Source organism: Tenrec ecaudatus, chromosome 2 (assembly GCF_050624435.1).
Source record: "Tenrec ecaudatus isolate mTenEca1 chromosome 2, mTenEca1.hap1, whole genome shotgun sequence".
Lineage (NCBI taxonomy): Eukaryota > Metazoa > Chordata > Mammalia > Afrosoricida > Tenrecidae > Tenrec > Tenrec ecaudatus.
This window is the reverse complement of record NC_134531.1, coordinates 2658994-2679476: the sequence shown is the minus strand read 5'-3', so window position 1 is coordinate 2679476 and position 20483 is coordinate 2658994. Positions and strand designations below refer to the sequence as shown.

The 20483-nt window shown below is 48.5% G+C and overlaps 1 protein-coding gene across 1 annotated transcript in view; it reads left to right on the top strand.

The window, feature by feature from the left end:
- Positions 1–20483, top strand: part of AHRR (aryl hydrocarbon receptor repressor) — a 112554-nt gene that overhangs the window by 69625 nt on the left and 22446 nt on the right. The window contains exon 5 of the mRNA XM_075540842.1: positions 14840–14929. Coding sequence (XP_075396957.1) covers positions 14840–14929 — 90 coding nt within the window. The remainder of the gene's footprint in view (positions 1–14839; positions 14930–20483) is intronic.

The following is a 20483-nucleotide window of genomic DNA, read 5'->3' as shown; positions in this document are numbered from 1 at the left end:
AAAACCAAAAAATAAAAGAAAATCAGGCTCATTGCCAACGAGTAGAACTGCCCCATTGAGTCTGTGAAGCCAAGTCTGAATCTCTAGCAGAAAGCTTCAACTTTCTCCTTAGGAATGACTGATGGATTCAAACCACTGGCCTTGCAGTTAGCAGCCCAAGACTTACCAGACACTTCCCCTGGAGCCCCTTAAGATTGTTAGAAAATTCTTACAAGAAAAGTGTGTCCAAGCCAGTTGAAATGGGATGAGATCTCATGTTACAAGATTTGCACAATGGCCCAGAAGCCAGTGGGAGATGCTTATACAAATGGGCCCACTTGTAACTTGCTGTTCCAAGGATGGAGGCCTCACACATCGGTTCCCTTGGAATCTCTCTCCTGTCTTGCGGACTGTTCCAGCCTTTGAGGGGGAGAAGAGAACTACTTCCTGTGGGAGACAAATTGGGTCTTTTGTTCAATGCTGTAAATAAACAAATTCCAATTGTTTCATTGTCTCCCCTCCCATCCCCAAGACTTCTGCATCTCAGAGAATAGGGTGTCTTGAGGAAGATGAAGAATATTTCCGAACTTTTGAGAAGCCTGCTCAGAAGAAATTCTGGTCAGTTCCATTGATTGTTCGCCCACTCATAAACATTCAGCACAGTGGGAGGAAGACCTTCAAGGGGATGATTTGGTCCAATGGCTTCGACAGGGGCTGCCACAGAGTAACGCGTGTCAGAGTGGGGCAGGACTGGGCAGGGCTTTGTTCCGTTGTGGGTTGGGTCACTATGAATTGGAACCGATGCCATGACTCTTAATAGCAACAGCAGCAAACGTCTAAGTAGCTCACGGGACGACATCGGACAGATACAGGGAGGGCTGTCAGTCTCCCGCTGTCATCCACTGCCTCCTGTAAACCAGGCGCCTAGAATTTTAATCTCTGATACCATGGCTGCCTTCTGTTTCGGATTTTATTATTTACAAGTGTTGGATCACGCAGGCTGGTGTGTTTCTTCCATGTGGACTTGACTGATGCCTCACTTAGATGGCTGCTTGCTTGAAGACCAGCCTTCATGACCCCAGATGCTGTTCTTTCTGATGGCAGGGCGCCCTCTGCTCTCATCACCACCCGTGGCTGTGGCACGCCTATCTTCAGCGAGCTTTGCGTGAGGGTGGACATCTAGGGTGGCCGTGTCATGAGAACTATTGCTCTCAGATTAGGGTTTCGTTCCATTTTTCCACAGACTTTTTAAAACACCCTCATCCAATGGATTTTTCATTCACTACTCATGAAAGGTGTCTTGGTGGCTTAGTGGTTGCCCAATTGGCTGCTAATGGCAAGGTCAGCAGCTCGAATCCACCAGCTGCCGCTCAGGAGAGTGACAGGGCTTTCTACTCCGGTAGAGCCAGTCTCAGAAACGCACAGGGGCAGTTCTGTCCTGTCCCATCGAGTCTCTATGAGTCAGCTCAACTGCCGTGAGTGAGTAGTCATGAAAAGGAGCCCTGGTGGGGCTGTGGGTTAAGCATTGGCACAAAGCCAGCAGTTAAAACCCATCAGTCGCTCCACAGGAGAAAGACGTGTCTGTCTGCTCCTTGAAAGATTTTCGATCTTGAAAAACCCTATCTAGGGTCGCGATCAGTCCCAATCTTTTTAAAATGATGCTCTGCTTTCTTCATGATGATACTTTACTTTGTCTTCTAAAGCCTCCCTTTGAACGTTCCTATTCAGCTCCTGACTTCATCCTTCCTTCCGTTTGCCTTAGCCACTCTGCAAGTAAGAACAAGTTTCAGGGCCTGCTGACCTCCTCTGGAATATTTTCTTCCCTGTCTTTTTAACCACCTCTTGCTTTCTTCATGAGTGCTGTTCCTGATGTCCACCCACAGCTCATCATCACAGATGTCACCCACAGGTCTTCTGTCATTAGGGTTCACTGTGTCAAATCTGTTCTGGAGATGGTCTTGGAATTCTGGTGGGATAGACTCAAGGTCGTATTTTGGCGGCAGCGGACTTGTTTTAAGTTCGTCAGCTTTAACTGGAACTTGCATACGGATGGAACAACAGCTGACGGTCTGTTCCACAGTCAGCTGCTGCCTTGGTTTTCGCTGCTGACATTGAGCTTCTCCGTCATTTCTTCCCACAGAAGCGGTCAGTTTGATTTTTATGTATTCCATCTGGAGAAGTCCATGTACATAGTTGCCTTTTGTGTTGTTGAAAAAATATTATTTACTATGAGCAAGTCATTGGTCTTGCAAAATTCGATTATGCAATTGTTAGCTTCATTTCTATCCCCAAAGCCATATTTTTTTTACTACGGTTCCTCTTTGTTTCCAGTTTTTTGCATTCTAATTGCCAATAATCAATGCATCTTGGTTGCATGCTCGATCATTTTCAGGCTGGTGATGCTTGGTAGAATTCTTTAGTTTCCTCGTCACTAGCTTTTGTGGTTGGTGAACAAATGTGAATGATAGTTGTACTGATGGATTTCCTTGAAGGCAGATAGATATAATCCCATCCCAGACCACACTGCACTTCACGATGGACTACGCAGTGTCCTTTTCGACAGTGCGTGCCATGCCATTCCTCCTGATGGTGCTGTTCCGGCATAATACACCACACGGTTTCCTGATTCAGCATGACAACGACAAGTCTGTTTCAGCTCACTCATGCCAAGGATGCTGAGCTTTATGCCTTCTATTTCATTTCTGACAACTTCTAATTTTCCTAGATTCATACTTCACAGTTTCTAATCATTAGCAGATTCTTGCAGCTTAAGCTTCCTCCTTACCTCAGTCATTCCCCATCAGCCAATGAAGATCCGAAGTTTCCACTCCCACAGGATTTACTCCATTCCCGTCACCCTGGTTGACTCGGCTCTGAGGACACAGCTCCTCTTCAATCAAATTCCAGTGCCTTCTGGCCTGAGGGGACCTGGCACGACCGGACAATGTTCTGCTGCCATTCTGTAGGCCGTCAGCGTCTGACAATGTTTCCATGCTGCGCATACGGTTTTCAGTGGCTCCTTCCTCTGAAGTGGGAGCTGGTTCTTAGTTGTCTGTTCTTAGCCGGGAGGCTCCCTTGAAGCCTGCTCACTGTGGGTGGCCGTGCTGGCATCTGAAACCCCCGTGCCAGAGCTTTCGGCATCTCAGCGACCCAGGGGCCACCACTGTATGACAAGCTGGCAGACCCGTGAGGGGCTCAGGGTCGGTCGTTGTTGTGATGCCGAAAAGACCAATTCATGTGTCATCCTCTGTCCCGGTGGCTCTGGAATATCCTCGTCCATGCAGGGGGGAGGTACTCTGTAGTTTTGGATTTCTTGCTCAGAGTGCTCAGTACAAAGTTCAAATTCATCACAACATCACCATTAATGATTGTGCCTCTGCGCCAGAAAAATGACCCAAAGTCTAAAACCAGGGCAGAGATTTGGTGCCACCTTTTCCAAGTCATCCCAGGGTACAGCCACCCCAGGGCTCTCTAGAGGAATTTCTACGTGTGACTCACTGCTGCACGCTGATTAAAGGCCTCAGACTTCAGTCAAGTGAGACGTTAACATGAAGGTTTTCGTCCAGTAGAAGCATGAAGACTTTCTTTCCAGTGGAGCCGATAATCTCAAAGGCCTAGAAATGCCCAGCTTGTCGAGTGCTCTTTTCCTTAGTTTGAGCATCTTACCATGAGGAGTTGAAACTTGGGTTGTACAAAGTTTGAATGGAGGAAAGTTATAAGGCATCGATAATAAAATGGAATGCTTAGAGATATTCCAGGCAAAAGTGAGCTAACATAGATGGGTGTTGGCCATTTTGAAATGGCCAATCAGATGGCTCACTGGCCCAGAAATGACCATTGAGAAGGAGCAACATCACAGTCAATGTGAAAAAGAACAATTCATGATCTCTCCTAAAGTACAGTGCTGCTGGGAATAGGGTAACACTCATACACCCGCAGGGCAGACCAGGTAATACAACGCTTATTCAATTTAGGGCACCAACCGCTGATGCCAGAGAAGAAGATGGTGAGGAGTTTTAACCAGTGTCAGAAATGAACAACACAAGCAAGCAAGCTGCATCACAGTTATGGGTGTGTGGAGTGTGAAACGGGAAGCAAAGACGAAGCATCACTTCCTGGAAAATAGGCCTTGGGAGGAAGACACAAAGGGATACTAGAGATCACAGGATGGACTTCCGCAAGACCAATAACTTATTGTGTTGGACAGGGTTCTCTAGAGAGACAAACCAGATTGCTAGTAATTATATATAAATATATTTATAAAGATAGATATATAATACAAGAAATGAACCGTTAAATTATATACAGATAGATGATACAAGAAATTAACAGTTAAATTATAAAGCAGTGAGACACTAGCAGTCCTTTAAGGCTTGAGAGCCGCCAGTTGCCAGTCCCCTTCTGTAGAGAGAGCTGGGCTATATATCCCGACAGCAAACAGCAAGGCAGGTCCCCAACTGTCATCAACTGTCAGTCCCCAGCTCCAGAGATGAACATTCCAATCGTGTGGGCTTAAAGGGACCTCAGCTTACAGCAACACGGCCCACAGGCTAGGCATCCCACAGGTAGTGTACCCCTTTAAATTGAGGCACAGAACAAGCAAGGCGAGGCTCACCGAGCCATTTATCCCTCTGCCCTTCAGTTAATCCTACTTGTGTTCATCGGCCAGGCTGGCACAATAAACTATCGCACTTATGCATCAGAAGCATCCTCTTTTAGCCAACACACACAAGGAACAGACCTGTAGATCTTGCCAAGTGGACTCCACAGGGATCGCGTCAGCTACAGATGGGGGAGAGATGATGAAGGAGCTCAATATGATCGGTCTGAACAAGACCAAGGCCGCATGTAACGTGCCATCTGTCGCTCATAGACCAGGCCACGTTGAAGCCGAAGAGAATGCAAACAAGTCCACAAGAACCAAAGTGAGGCCCTGAGGCTAGCCCACCTGAACTTAGAGACCATTAGAAGAATGCATTTGACACACCGAACATGACCGACCACAGGCCAGACAAGCTGTGGGAGGGCCTCAAAGAGGCAGCATTTATGGAGAAAGCAAACGGTTATTACCAAACAAGCAATAAAGAACAGACCCAATGTGCGTGTCAGGACAGACTCGGGAATTTCCTCGAGTAGCGAAATCAGACTAGAAATGAAGTCAAAGAGCCGAACTGAAGATGTCAAAGGGCAGGTCAAGAAGACGAGCTACTAGAATGAACTGACCGAGTTAGAAAACCCAAAGAGAATAACACACTTGGTATTAATAAGCTGAAAGAACTTAAAAAAAAAAAATCTAAGCCTCGGTTGCAAGATTGAAGGATTCTACAGGTGACGGTGGGGGTGGGGGGGTGGGGTGGACAACAAAGGCAGCGTCGAAAGAAGCTGGAAGGAAGACTCAGCGTTTAAACTCAGAAAACGTGTGTATAAAGGTTATATACAACTGTGGTGCCAAAGATAATCGGTCGGTATTCAACCAAGGTGGCGCGAGATCAAGAACCAATGGTACCGAGGGAGGAACTCCAAGCTCTGCAAGCAGGGCTCCAGGAATTGGTGAAATAGGAACTGAGATGCCCAGGAGGTAGATGCAGTGCTGAAACTCAACAATGCCAAGAAATTGGAAAGACAGCTGCTTGGTCAACCAACTAGAAAAAACTAGTACCTGTATTTGTGCCTGTTCCAGTGATTTAACAGAGTGAGGCAATTCTCAAATAGCATCATCAATATCACATGTAATGAAAAATTTGCTGAAGATGATTTAAAAATGGATGAAGCAGGACATTGACAGAAAACTACCAGAAATTTAAACCAGATTCAGAAGAGGAAATGGAAGGAGTGATATCATTACTGACAACAAATGGATTTTGGCTGAAAGCAGAGAATAACAGAAAGATACTAGCTTCTGAGTTATTGATGAAATCAAGGCATCTGACTGCATGGATCATAATAAATTCAGGTAACATTGTGAAGAATGGAGATTCCAGAAGGTATGTGTCAGGGTTGTAATGTACTCACTGTAGTCCTTCCATCCGACTGTTGAACAAATTACCCAGAAGCTGGCCTGTGTGAGGAAGAACTTAGCATCGGGACTGGAGGAAGGGCCTTTCACGGCCTGCAGTGTGTAATTGACACAACCTCGCTTGTTGAGAGTGAAGGGACTTGGTGCACGCCTACTGATAAAGATCAAAGACCACAACCTTCAGTATGGATGATGCCTCAATATGAAGAAAAAATCTGTGAACCAGGACTAATAAGCACCATCATGATCAATAGAGAAAATATTGAAATTATCAAGGATTTCTTTTTTTGTTGTTGTTCTACAATCATTGGCCATGGAGGCAACAGTGAAGAAACCAAATGATGTATTGCTTTGGGGAAATCTGCTGCAAAAATATCTTTAAAGTGTTTTAAAAAAGATTTTCCCCTTAAGAACAAAGGTACATCTCACTCAGGCTATGTCTTGTTCCATTGCCGCGTACGATGTGAAAACGGGCAGTGAGTGAGGAAGGAAGGCTCAGGCAGAGTGGCTGCCTTTGTCGGGGAATCATTTCAGCTCTGACACGGGCTGCCGGAAGAACTGCATCGGGTGCATTTGAAGGGTGCCGAAAGTGCCGTAGACTGCCAAACCAACCAATCAAGTCTTTATCGAAAGAAGACGTACCTCCAGGATGCTCCCTCGAGGCTCCCTCGTCTTTGGACATGCCATCAGGAGAGAGCCGTCCTTGGGAAAGGACGCGGGGTCGGTGAAATGGAAGGGGAGCGTGAGAGGGGGCACACCGTGGCTCCAGCAACGGGCTCAAGCGTAGCAACCACTGTGAGGGCGGTGCCGGGCCGGGCTGAGGAAGTAAAGCCAGGCTTCTTCTTAGGAATGCCGTGCTGTCAGGGCGGACAACCCTTGGAGAAGGACATCATGCTTGGTGGAGGGTCCCTGAAGAAAAGGCCATGGACTCACACTGTGGCTGCTGCCACGGCTCAGACCTAGAACGGCTGTGAGGATGACGAGGGCTGCACCCGGTTTTGCTCTGTTACACCATGATGGCACCTGACATCTTCCTGCTGCCCTCATCCATTAGTGACAGCGTGCCTCCTGGCCTTGCTTCCTCCTCTTATTGGAAATATTATCCAGCCAGTGGCTAGTTTAAGACATACATCCTTGTAGGTGTTTTAGGGTATACCAAGGAGGCCCCAAATCTCAAATATAATTTAAGGAGAATCTTTATGAAGCCTTAAACAGGACAAAGACATGCCATCCAGATGCGGGAGACCATTAGCCCAAGGTCATAAGGCATCCAAGAGTTTGCGGAGATTCAGAGACTTGGAAAGGACAAGGGAAGGCATACGAGACGGTCACAAAACATGATTAACATCAGATCAATACAGCACAGTTTCAGTGAGACCACAGGGGCATGACAGAACCATAATTGAGCCATCTACCTTGTGTTCTACAGAAGAGCTTACAAGGTTGGTCCAGGGCCTTCTAACCGAGGCAGTCAGGGCATGATTCATGACTGTGAGAGCCCAGTAGAGCATCTCCATGAAGGACCCTCCCAGGCAAGCCCCTGCAGGAGACTGCTGCTCCCTGAGCTGGTTAGGGGTGACGGTGATCCCCGTTCTAATACACTCTGCCTGCGGGCGGGCAATACTGTTCATATGGCCCGGGTTAAAGGTCAGAAGGAATTTAATGGAGGCTTAATGCACATGGTGCATGTCGTGGCTGCGAGTGGGGCTGCTAACTGCAAGGTGTGCAGTTCAAGACTTCCACCCACTCTGCAGGAGAAAGACCAGGCTTTCCACTCCCATAAAGAGTTAGAGTCTCGGAAACTCACAGGGGCAGTTCTACCCTGTCCTGTAGAGTCACTGTGAGTTGGTATTGACATGGTGGCAGAGAGCTTGGTTCTGTTTTGGCTTTAATCCACATGGGGACTCTGCAATGAACTTTGGGTTTCGTTGTTATTCATGTTGCTGTTGTTGATGATGGGTGCCATCGAGTCAGTTTGGACTCATAGTGACCCGTGCGTAACAGAAATGCCCGATCCCGTGCCAGCCGCACAGTCACTCTTCTTGCTGAGCCCATCCACGTAGCCACGAGGCCAACCCATCTCATCAAGGCTCTTCCTCTTCTTTGCTGTCCCACCACTGCACTGAGCATGAAGCCTTCTTCAGGGTCTTTCCTGACAGCATGTCCAAAGTCATGAGACGAAGTCGCGCCTTGCGTGCTTCTGAGAGGCATTCTGGTTGTACTACCAAGCGGTCCATGGTTCTCTGAAGAGCCTAGTCTTCTACAAACGAGGTGCTCAGATTTTGCGCTCTAATACATAGGTGGACTTAGTCTCTTCTGGATCTCACGTAAATAGATTCATACAGTACGTACTTTTGCATCTAGTCTCTGACTCAGTGTCATGCTCTCGAGATCTGTCCGGGTTTCGCACGATCGGTAGTTTGTTCCTTTTATGCGGTGTCGTGTTCCATTAGAGACCGTCACTTGTTGACCCGCTTGCTCTCCTTGAGACGTTAGCAACAAAGCTACCGTGATCATTCTTGTCTTTTTGTGGGCATTCCAGATTTGCCTCGGGAGCGCCCGCAGAGCAATCGCTGGGCCATGAGTGTGGCACACCCTCACTGCCTTGACAAACAATTGCTGCAGCATCTTCTTAAAGGGCTGCAGCGTGTTACACTCCAGCCCACAATACACAGAGTTCCCATTTTCAGTCACCAGTCTTTTTCATTGTCATCATTCTCATGTGTGTGAGACAGTGTCTTGTTAGCTGCCCTTGAGTCGGTTCTGACCCATGGAGACCTTATGCACGACCTAGAGAAACACTGCCTGGTCCTGTGCCTCCTCACAATTGTTCCTACGCTTGAGCCCACTGTTGCAGCAGCTGTGTCACTCCATCTCCTGAAGGCCCTGCCTCTCCTTTGCCGCCCCTCTACTCTAGCAGACAGATGTCCTGCTTCAGGAACTGGTTTCTCCTGGCAACGTGTCCAAAGTATATAAGGTGAAGTCTCACCATCCTTGCTTCTAAGGTCATTCTTCTTCTGAGACAGATTGGTTTGGCCTTTTGGCAGCCCATAATACTTTTAATATTCTTCAGCACAACAATTCAAATGCATTTGTTCTTCCAAGAAGCAGTTCTCAACCTGTGGGTCATGACCCCTTTGGGGGGTCGAATGACCCTTTTACAGGGTTCACCCAATTTATAACAGTAGCAAAAATGCAAAGCAACAAAAATAATTTTATGGTTGTGGGGGGGTCACCAGGAACTGTATTTAAAGAGTTCTGGCAGTCTTCCTTATTCAGTGTCCAACTTCCACATGCCTGTGAAGCAAGTGAAAATACCATGGCTTGGGTCAGGCTCACCTTAGTCCTCAAAGTAATATTCTTGCTCTTCAATGCTCTAAAAGGCCTTGTGCAGTAGATTTACCCAATACGACACATCTTTTGATCTCTTGACTGCTTCCATGAGCACTGATTGTGAATCCAAGTAAGACAAAATGCTTGACAATTCAACCTGTTCTCCATGTTTCTTGATGTTCCCTATTGGTCTGGTGAGGATTTTGGTTTTCTTTCCACTGAGTTGCAATCCATAGTGAAGGCCACAGTCCTTGATGCTCATCAGCAAGCGTTTCAAGTCCTCATTTTTAGCAGGCCAAGTGTGTCATCTGCATGTCGCAGGTTGTTCATAAGCCTTCCTCCAGTCCTGATGCCACACACTCCTTCCTATCATCCAGTGTCTCCGATGATGTGCTCAGCATGCGGATTGAACAAATATGGTGACAGAGAGGATACAACCCTGTCACACACCTTTCCTGATTTTAAACCATGCAGTATGCGATAGTTTATTGTGCCAGCCTGGCTGATAAACACAAGTAGGATTAATTGAAGGGAGGAGAGATAAATGGCTCGGTGAGCCTCGCCTTGCTTGTCTCTCGCTCTTTAATCATCGGACCTGTGTGTGGCTGCCTTGCTTGTTCTGTGCCTCAATTTAAAGGGTACGCTACCTGTGGGACGCCTAGCCTGTGGACTGTGTCGCTGTAAGTTAAGATCCCTTTAAGCCCACATGATTGGAATGTTCGTCTCTGGAGCTGGGGACCGACAGTTGGTGACCTGCCTTGCTGTTTGCTACCTGGGTATATATAGCCCAGCTCTCTCTACAGAAAGGAACTGGCGGCTCTCAATGCTTAAAGGACTGCTAGTGTCTCACTGCTTTATAATTTATAATTTAACTGTTCATTTATTGTATTATCTATCTATCTGTATATAATTTAACGGTTCATTTTCTTGTGTTATATATCTATCTTTTAAATATATATATATAATTACTAGCAATCTGGTTTTATCTCTCTAGAGAAACCTGTCTAACACACAGTATCCCCTTGTTCTGTTCCCACAACTGCCTCTTGATCCCTGTACAGGTTCCGAATAAGGACAATGAAGTGTTCCGGAATTCCTGTTCTTCTCAAGGTGATCCATAGCTTATTATGGTCCACACAGTCAGATGCCTTGGCAGAGTCAGTAAAACACAAGTAAGCATCTTACCAGGATTCTCTGGTTTGAGCCATGATCCAGCAGACACCAGCAACAATGTCCCTGGCCATATGTCCTCATCTGAATCCAGCCGGAAGCTCTGGCAGTCCTCTGTCAGTGTACTGCAGCCATCCTTGTTGGATGCGCTTCAGTGCCATTTTCCTGGCATGTGCTATCATGATATTGCTATATTGTCAGGGAGAGTGTTGTACTATGGCTTAGCGTACATTTCCTGGTGGCCATTGATGCCGAGCACATTTTCCTGTGAACAGTCTCTGTCTCCTGCAAAGTGGCTGTTCAAGCTGTGGCCTCCTTGTTTTTAAAAAGAATGGATTTGTAGAGTTTCTTTTTAATATTCTTGTCACCATTCCTTTGTTACTGTTCTGTGTATTTTTCTTTCCCGTGTCTTGTCCCTTCATTTTTCAACAGTGTCTTTCAATAAAGTCCTGGTGGTTTCCTGGTTACCTGTTGGGCTGCTCACTGCATGGTCACCAGTTTGAAACCACCAGCTGCTCTGTGGGAGAAAAAGGAGGCTTTCTACTCTCATAAAGAGTGACTGTCTCAGAAACCCACGGGGGCAGTTCTACCCTGTCCTATGGGGTCACTGTGAGTTGGAAGGGACTTGATGGCAGTGAGTGAGTTCAATGAAGTCATTTTCCAAATTTTTTTACACTAATGATTAGTGTTTCTATGTGCTATGCAAATTTCCCTACCCTAAATTCATAAAGATATTTTCTTCTGTAAGATATTTTCTTCTTATATAACCCAGAACTACAAAGTTTATAGAAGGAAATCTTTATATTTATGTTTATATATGTTTATTATATATCTTGAATTAATGTTTGTGTTTGTAATGAGCTAGGATAAAGGCTTATTTTTCCATTTAAAACAATTAGTTGTCCTAGCACAGAATTTTTTAAAAGAATTTCCCATTGGATTGATGTAGCACCTTGGTTGAAAGTCAGTTTGTCTGTCCTTACACGAATGCCACATTGTGTTCATTATCATAGCTTTATAGTAAGTCATGAATCATTGTAAGTCCTGTCATGTTTTTTATCTCTAACAAGATTACTTAGGTTCTTCTAGTAATTTCATAGATATACATTTTAGAATAATTTTTTTTCAGAATCTACAACTAACAAATAAGCAAACACAAAACAACCCTACTGGGTTTATGATTGGGATGGCATTGCCTTGATAAACAAACTTAGGGAGATTGGATATTATAACTATGTTGAAACTTTCAATATATACATATTATCTACTTAGATCTTATCTCAGTAATTCCGTTTTTAATATTCAGGTCTGGCTCACTTTTCATTAGTTATATTCCTGGGTGTTTTGCAGTTTTTGATCTGAGCCTGGAGTTTTCTCTGTGGAAGAGTTTTGATTACAGATTAAACTTGTTAAATAGGTAATAGGTTCTTTACATTTTGTAGTTATTTTATCACTTGTTAGTCTGTGCTTTTTTCAAAGAATTTGTTTATTGCTTTAAAGTTGTTTAATCTGCTGACTATTCTTCTTCTCTGGCCCTTCTCCTAGCCGTCGGACCTGCAATGGTGTGCCTTTTAGATTCTTGGTTCCAGTAACTTGGGTTTGTCCCTATCAGTCTTCCTAGGAGCTTTGTAACTTTTCCAGTGAGCCAACATTTGGCTTTGTTGATGTTCTCCATAATTTAACCTTTTTCAGCAATTTTCACAATTTACCCATTCTGATTCTTAATTATATTTGACTCCCTCCTGCCAGCATTGGTCTAACTCAGCTCTTATTTCTCTATTTCCTTGCAGAACAGCTGTGCACTTTTTTTTTCTTTTGTGTTGTAACTACCTTAAGCCACTGGGATTTGATGCTGATTTTTTAGTTTGCACATAATTTCGAGCTCACAGCATGTGTCTGGGTTTGAGTTATGCCAAGGACCTTGGTGTGCCTAGTTTCCCTACTCTGATCATTGGCTTCCCACGGGTCTAGGATGTGTGGGAGACGTGTGCTTAGGTCCCTGCTATTATTCTCCGTTGTCTCCGTCTCCAGTGTCTATATTTTAAAGACTCTTAGACACTGATATTTTAAACCCATATTAGAAAATCGGACAAATGATGTGCCACAACATTTTTCACACGATATGATTTGTGAAGGTGTGGAATGTCTTTGCAATCATTAGTAATCAATGAAATGATCATTAAAACAATGGTCACATCATTTATTGTACCAGATTCTGTAAGATTATTTAACGTTGTTAAGTTTCGGGGAAATGAGTAATTATGCGTTACTGCTGATGACCACAAACTTCATGATAGTTAATTTACAAATGGAAACATTTCTGGGTTTGGCGCCTGGCATTTGCTTCAAAACAATTCGGCGGTGGCAGGGAACTGGAGATGAGACAAAATTAGACAGGAGTTGGTCATCACTGAGGCTGGCTGATGGGCACGCAGGGCTTCTATATAGTGTTTTTAAATATGCTTTTATGCGTGTTGGAATTTTTGCATAGTAAAAGTCATTATGTGATGAGATGGTATTATCAAGCCACGATGTTCCATAGATGTTTCTTATTTCTCCATAATTCAGCAATCTATTTAATTCCACCTGGGCCGCTAACAGCAAAGTCAGCAGTTCGAAACCACCAGCCTCTCTGCAGAGAAAGATGGAGCTGCTTGCTCACCTAAGCAGTCATCTTGGAAACCCAGGGGGTGGTGGGCAATGCAATTCTTCTCCACCCCATAGGGTTGCCATGAGTCTGCGTGGACACCACCTGGTGGTGGGAAAGGGAACTGTCTCCTTGCCAGGTTCTTGTACTTCCGGAGGGTGGGAGGGGGGCTAACCTGAACAGGACCCTACCCACACCCTTCTGCCTCAACCTCTCTCCTTGCAGTGTCCTGGGGTCCAGGGTTGCTGGGCCCCCATCGTTGCCCTGGGGAACAAGGCATAGGTTCCATTTCCCAGAGTCCAGTCTGTCCTTCACTCGTTCTCTCAGGCCACAGTTCAGGAGGATTGGGGTTAGGCCTCAGGAATGGTGGGTTAAGAAGTGGGCCTCTCTCTGGAGAACAAGTCTGCACCCACACACGACACCCCTTTGCCCCCTTCTCCAGAGGGGCCTCTCAGAGAGTTCACAGCACCACAATTGTTCTCCCGATTTGCACTGTCCCTCTCAGAGTCTCTCCAGCACCTGCAGTCCCAGGGGTGGGGGTGGGGGACGGGGGAGGGGGGTGTCAGCCACCCTCGGTGTCCAGCCACAGCTGCAGAGGGTGGCTTTCCAGGTTGAAGCATAGATGGAGGGGTGGGGTGAGGGGACTGTGGGCTATCTCCTTAGCCCTTCTGCTCCCCCAGCCCACCCCCACTGGCCGATGGCACCGGAGAGGATACTCCACACATACACACACACCACCATGTCCAGTGGGGGCAGCGCCTCACCTCATCAGAGGGGGACACTCACCTGGCTGTACTTCTCTCCCTGGGGGTGGGGGTGGGGAGTGTGGGCCACAGGGGAGGTGACAGCTGTCCTGCAAATGGTGTCCCAGCAGGGAGACTGTGGGTGGAACCTGCCCGCCTGGAGCACCCAGCCCAACCAACCTGGCCTTACCCACCTGTCCCCCGCCGTTCCCCAACCCCAGGACCCTGGATCTACTCATTCGAGTGTCTTCTGACTCCACATGTCCTGTGGACACCACTCAGGTGGCCAGGTGGATGCCCAGGCCAGCAGAACCGGTGCCCTGGCCATCACCCTGGAGGGCCCCTGTGGGCAAGGTGGGGAGGTCCACTCTGAAAATGGGAACTGGCCGGCGGGGTCGCCAGACCTGGGTCCCACTCACTTTCCGCTGATTATGTGTGTCTGCCATCAAATCCCGCGTGGATGTGCCAGCCAGGACCCCTGCAAGCATAGCCCTCCCGCCTGCAGCCGGTCTCTGTTCCCAGAGGGTCTGAGACTTAATCCTGGGGAGACAGGCTTCTTGCCGGGGCTGGAGGCATGATTCACCCACCGCCGAGGGCTCCCTCCTGGAGGGGCTGCAGGACCCGCAGGGGTAGTCCATGCATAGAAGAGCTTCGCACCAACATTTTTATGCCAAGAGCTCTTGGGAAAATAAGCGGCCCAAGAGGAAAAGGGGCGCGCCTGGGCCAGCGCCTTGCAGAGCCAACCAGAAGGTCTCTGTGTCTGCGATGGGTTCCTGCTCCCTGCGCCATGACCTCAGGGTCCTGCCTGCGTCCCCTTGGCACAGGTGGCGCAGCACCGCAACGAGGGGGACGCCGCCAGCAGGAGGAGAGGGTGGGCGCTGTAAGGGAGACCATGCCGCGCGGTTTCAGGCAGGCGCGGGCGCCCCTCTGACTCTCCTCTCTGGCTTCTAGTCTCTCAACGGCTTCGCGCTGGTGGTGAGCGCGGAGGGAGTGATCTTTTACGCGTCAGCGACGATCGTGGACTATCTGGGCTTTCACCAGGTGAGTGGGGCCGAAGGGACTTCTCAGCGGGCGGAGCTGGCCACGGTCTCCTCCTCACTGCGTCCGTGCGTCCGGGGCGCAAGCTTTAAACGAGACGTCGTTTCTCTTTTGCTCACTTACCTCGCCCAGGAGTTACTCGTTCGTTGGGTTGCTAACGATGCACAAAGCTGCGCTTGTACCGAGTGACTTTGTGTTGTGAAGACGCCTTTAAAATTGTAGCGGTGAATGACGTACATGTAAGGCAAGCTAGTGGCCAGCGGCTCTCTGATGGCAGGGTGGGCTGTGGGTGGGGCTGCGAACTGGGAGGTGTGCCAGACACCTCAGGTTGAAGACCTCAGCCAGGAAGCTGTGGGATGGGGGAGGGGGGTGTCGCTGGAGGTGAGAGGATTGAGCCACTGGTGTGACTGGCCATCGGTCACCCTGCACACATGACACCCGGCTTTCGGGGGCTGCCTCCAGACCACCACAACCCCCTGAACTGCGGCTGGCCGCTGTGGGGGAGTCCCTGTCTGATGAAAGTAGAACTTTCTCCCTGCCGTGGGGGCCATTCTGACTCAGAGCTACCCCAGAGGGCAGAGGGCAGGCTCTGGGTTTTTGCTAGGATGTCACTCTTTAAATTAAAAAAATTAAATAGCTTTATTGAGATGTACTTGATATAGCATATGCTTCCAGAGTTCAGTTGTATTTTAAAAGTTGTGCAATCATCACTACGCTCAGCTCCAGGACAGGCTGTAACTTTTTTTTTAAAAAATCACTTTAGGGGTGAAAACAGAGGACCTAATGCAAAGGGCTTAAGTGGAGAGCAAATGCTTTGAAAATGATGAGGGCAATAAATGTACAGATGTGCTTTACACAATTGATGTATGTATGGATTGTGATAAGAGTTGTATGAGCCCCTAATAAAACGTTTAAAAATCATTTTATTAGGGGCTCATATAACTCTTATCAAAATCCATACATACATCAATTGTGTAAAGCAATGAGTGAATGTATATTCATTACCCTCATCATTCTCAAAACATTTGCTCTACACTTAAGCCCCTGGCATCAGCTCCTCATTTTCCCCTCCCTCCCTGCTCCCCACTCCTTCATGAACCCTTGATCATTTATAAATTATTATTTTGTCATATCTTGCACTGTCCGATGTCTCCCTTCACCCACTTTTCTGTTGTCCGTCCCCAAGGGAGGAGTTTATATGTAGATCCTTGTAATGGGTTCCCCCTTTCCACTGCACCCTCCCTCCACCCTCCGGGTATCGCCACTCTCACCACTGGTCCTGAAGGGATAATCCACCCTGGATTCCCTGTGTTTCCAGTTCCTATCTGTACCAGTGTACATCCTCTGGTTCACAGGCTGTAACTCCTTATGGGAACAGAAAGCCTTGTCTTTCTCCCTCGGAGGGTCTGTCCGCCTGGCCTTTGTGAGCGACAGTCAGGATTTGTCAACTCCAAATGCCCACACTGCCTAAGGCCAACTCCCCCAATCCCCAAATCTGAAGATAGCAAATTCTAGGCTGAAGAAATCTCCTGGGCACCCCATAGAGTCTTTAGCTACACTTCCATAACCCCCTCCCCGCAATATCCTCTCTACAGATATTCTAAAAAAGAGAACACAAGCAAATTCACTGTCATTGAGCTGTTTTGAACTCATAGCGACCGGACAGAGCAGGGTGGAACTGCCCTGGGGGGTTCTGAGACTGTCACTCTCTGGAGGGGGGTAGGGGGAGGAGGGAAGAAAACTTCATCTTTCACCCTTGGAAGTAGCTCGTGGTTTCAAACTGCTGGCCTTGCACTGAACAGCCCAACACGCCATCCCCCATGCCACCGGGGCTCCAAGATGATCAGTTTTTCACTATATTGAACAACACGGGGTGGGGGAGGGGCTCAAAAGAAAATGGAAGGGATACACGGAGTCATTCCCCCAGAAATAATTGGTTAAAGTCCAGTGCTTTCAGGAAGCAGCCTGTGCTCAAGAACCGATGGTACCGAAGGAAGAAGCCCAAGAGGTTCTGAGGGCATCAGTGAGAAAACAAACACCAATGAAGCGGTGTCAACCAACAGAGGTAATGCTGGCTGTGCTCACTGGTCTGAGCCAAGCAATCTGGAAGACAGCCACCTGAGCCAAGGGCGCATGTACGTGGCCGTTCCAAAAGTAAGGTGCCCAACAGGATGTGGGAACTGGAATCGCACCATTAATCTCGCATGCGAGTAAATCCCCGTGGAGGGCATTTTTTAAAGGGTTGCAGCACCCATCGGCAAGGGAACTGCCTTCAGCCAGTTCTCTTCAAGCCAGATGCAGAAGAGAGCGTGTGTGGTGAAGGGCAACTGATTTCTTACGGCTCCTCTAACCATTTCTCTCTAAGTCCCACCAAATGATGGGGCGGGGACATGCAAATTAGGTGTAGAGAAGTCTTACTCAGGGATTGGTCAGTTTGCCTTGCCCTTGGGTATAAGAGAGCCGGCTCAGAAGCAGGAGGAGAAAGAAGAGCTACCAGCGGAGCACGGGTGAGACCCCTGCATGAAGAAGCCGCAGAGTCAGCAGAGGAGCTGTGCCCAGGAGCACCAAGACTAGGAGGCAGTGAGGCAGTGGCAACAGCCTTGCTGGGCCCCAGGGGCCAAAGTGGGAGGGACCAGGACAGGAAAGGCACACCTGCCAGCATGGCTGAGCAGAGCTGCTGCTGTGTGTCCACAGAAGACTGTGTGTGCCCATCATGTCTTCTGATCCTGGCTTGTGAGGACCCGGTAACCTCCTCAACAAACCACCGTGAACCCTGAGGATGGCTGTGAGTTCTGCGTGGCCATTACAATGAGCTGTGGAAGGCAGCAGAGACGTAGCGTCTGTGGGAAGAATGCTGGTGTCAGAATAGAGAGAAAGAAAAGGATGGAGGGTGGAGGCACGCTGACCTCTGCCTTGGGCGGTCAGACTTGGGCTGGCGTGGAGTTGGTTCTCTTTCTCCTTGGTGTTGCCTGAGGAGATCAAAGAGCGATGTCATTGTTGACACGGCATCCACTCGAAGGCAGTGCGTTTGGGTTTTTCTGGAACATGGAATCAGAGGGTCCCTGGCAGGGGCCTTTGGTGCCCATTCAACTCCAGGCCTCGAGTCTGGCAGCTGGAACCCACAGAGTGGTGGTGTGGAAGAAAGACTTGGTAATCCACCCGGTGAAGGCCATCACTAAGAAATCTCCCGGGGCAGAGTTCTGCTCTACAGCGCATGGGCGGGCGCAGATTTGAGGCAACTGGCTTGGTTTGTTGATTTAGAATGGAAGTTCCTATGGGGTGGAGGTGATTGAAGTGTTTGGCTGCTGACCGAAAGGCCGGGGATTTGAGCCCAGCCCGAGGTAGCTCAGAAGGGATGGCTGGTGATTTACTTTAGAAAAACCACCCATTGACAACCCAGTGGGAAACAGGTCCACTCTGATACACCAGGGCAGCTAGATGGCTGGGGACATGGAATGAACAACAAAGGGACGCTGAAGAACACAGGCAGAGCCACTTCCTCCTGCGTGTCCTGAGTGCCCACGACTGGCGAAGGACAAATGGTGCAAGATCCAAGATGAAAGCAGAGCTGTGGCCGTGGTTTGGCAGCGGTGGGCACCTTGATAGCTGCCACATGCCTTCATGACAACGGAAGTTACGGAGAGGCGGGCAGCTGAGGGGAATGTAGGAAGCAAGCAGCAGCGGAAGCAGAGCGTTCAAAAATCGAGTGTGGCCTCAGAAAACGCTAGCACTTTCTGACGCAGAGGCAGTGTCTTGTCCAGCGTCCGTGAGTGCCGTCACTTTGAATCGTCTCCCTAACGGAAATAACTTGTAGCTTGGCCAGTGATTCTGCAGAAGTAGTTCATCCTACGTCTGCCTCAACGTTTAATTCCTGATCACGTCCGCCATGGCAAGGACCACACACGTCCCCATCCATCTGCATCCCGATTATGCTCCAAGCCTCTCCCTGGTCCTTTGTTCATCCTTCTCATGCTGGACATTCCCGCCCAAGTCAGCCTTTTTCCAGTGTCCACTTCTAGGCACAGCCGATTGCCAGGGGGCTCTGAAGCCTGAGGCTGTGGGGAGGAGGCGTGCTGGGGGGACGTGGCCAGCTTAGGGTAAAAGCGGATAAAGTGCACATGTCCAAGACCTCCACAGGGCATGCCGCGTTGGGCGTGATATTCGGGATGCAGAATGGTGCCTAGAGCATCACTTAGGGGGTGTGATCACTGGGGTCAGATCGGCCACCTTACCAGTTATGTGACCACTCTGTGACTCATTTTCTTCATCTCAACAATGGGTGTCATGGTCAGATCCACCTGCTGCTGTTGGAGACAGCGGGTGCAGGACCAGGCAGTGTTTTGTTGTGTTGTGCATTAATGTCACACGGAGCTCGTGAAGCGTGGACTGGCGGAGCAGTTTGACTCCATTGCTGCCTTGCTGTTTGGACGTGGCACATGGGAAGCACAGCCCCGGCCCCCAGGTGCTGCAAAGCGTGGCCCGGTGGTAGTAGGAGTGCTGAAAGGAGTGATGTGAGGTCATGGTGCAGCACCCCAGGTAGCACATTCTTTGACTTGTTCCCCTGTGGTTTCGTGCGCAGGTCTGAATCGAGAAAAAGTAGTTGTTTGTCATGCCTTTCACACACTCGGGGTTGCCCCTCACTCCAAGCGCACTAACCTGAGTTGCCCATATGTTCTTCAGCCCACCCAGCGCCGTCTGTCTCTGGGAGCCATCTTTGGTGGTCTTCCCCAGTGGACTTTGGTGTAGGCAAGAGACGGAAAAGTGCACAGAGCACCTTTGAGTCTAGGTCTGACCTTGTTCGTTAGATCTCTGCTCTTTCTCAGCTTGCTTATGCACCCCAAGCCTTGGAAATGAAATGGCCCTTGCTACTTATTATAAGGAAATTGTTTCCAAATGTCATTCCATCAGGCACCGCCCCTCGTGTATGCAAAATATTTCGTGGCAGTGTCAGAAGTGCTCCGTGCCATTGTGAGCTCCTAGCGCACAATGCCTCATGGAAAAGCCAGGAAGCGATGATTTCCGATCACAGCCCGAGCACACCGCTCCAGTGCCTCTCGCTCGGTTCTCTTTGTGACGAATCAATGGGCAGCTAGCTGTGTATTTCCACTGCTGTTGACATTTACTGCTTCAGGAAGCGGTGCCTCCTCTCAAACCACAGTGGGGGGAAGCGGCCCGTGTGAACCAGCCTGGACTGGCACAGCTTGTTAACCAGAGCAGTTAAGAGTCCCACCGAATCAAAAACCAAACTCATTGCCATGGAGTTGATTCTGACTCATAGCGACCCTGGACGACAGAGTACAACCAACTACCCTCGTGGGTTTCGGAGACGCTAACTCTATGGGAGCAGACCACTTCGTCTGTCGCCCAAGGAACAGCTAGCTGGTGGTTTCAAACTGCTGACCTTGTGGTTAGCAGCCAAATGTGTAACCAGTATACCATATACCACCAGGGCTCCTGAAAGTATCCCACAGGCATGGTTCATGACATGTACACACCTTTGCACAGAAAGGCAGCAGCGATAACTGTAGGGACGGGCAGCTCATTAGTCCTGGAAGTG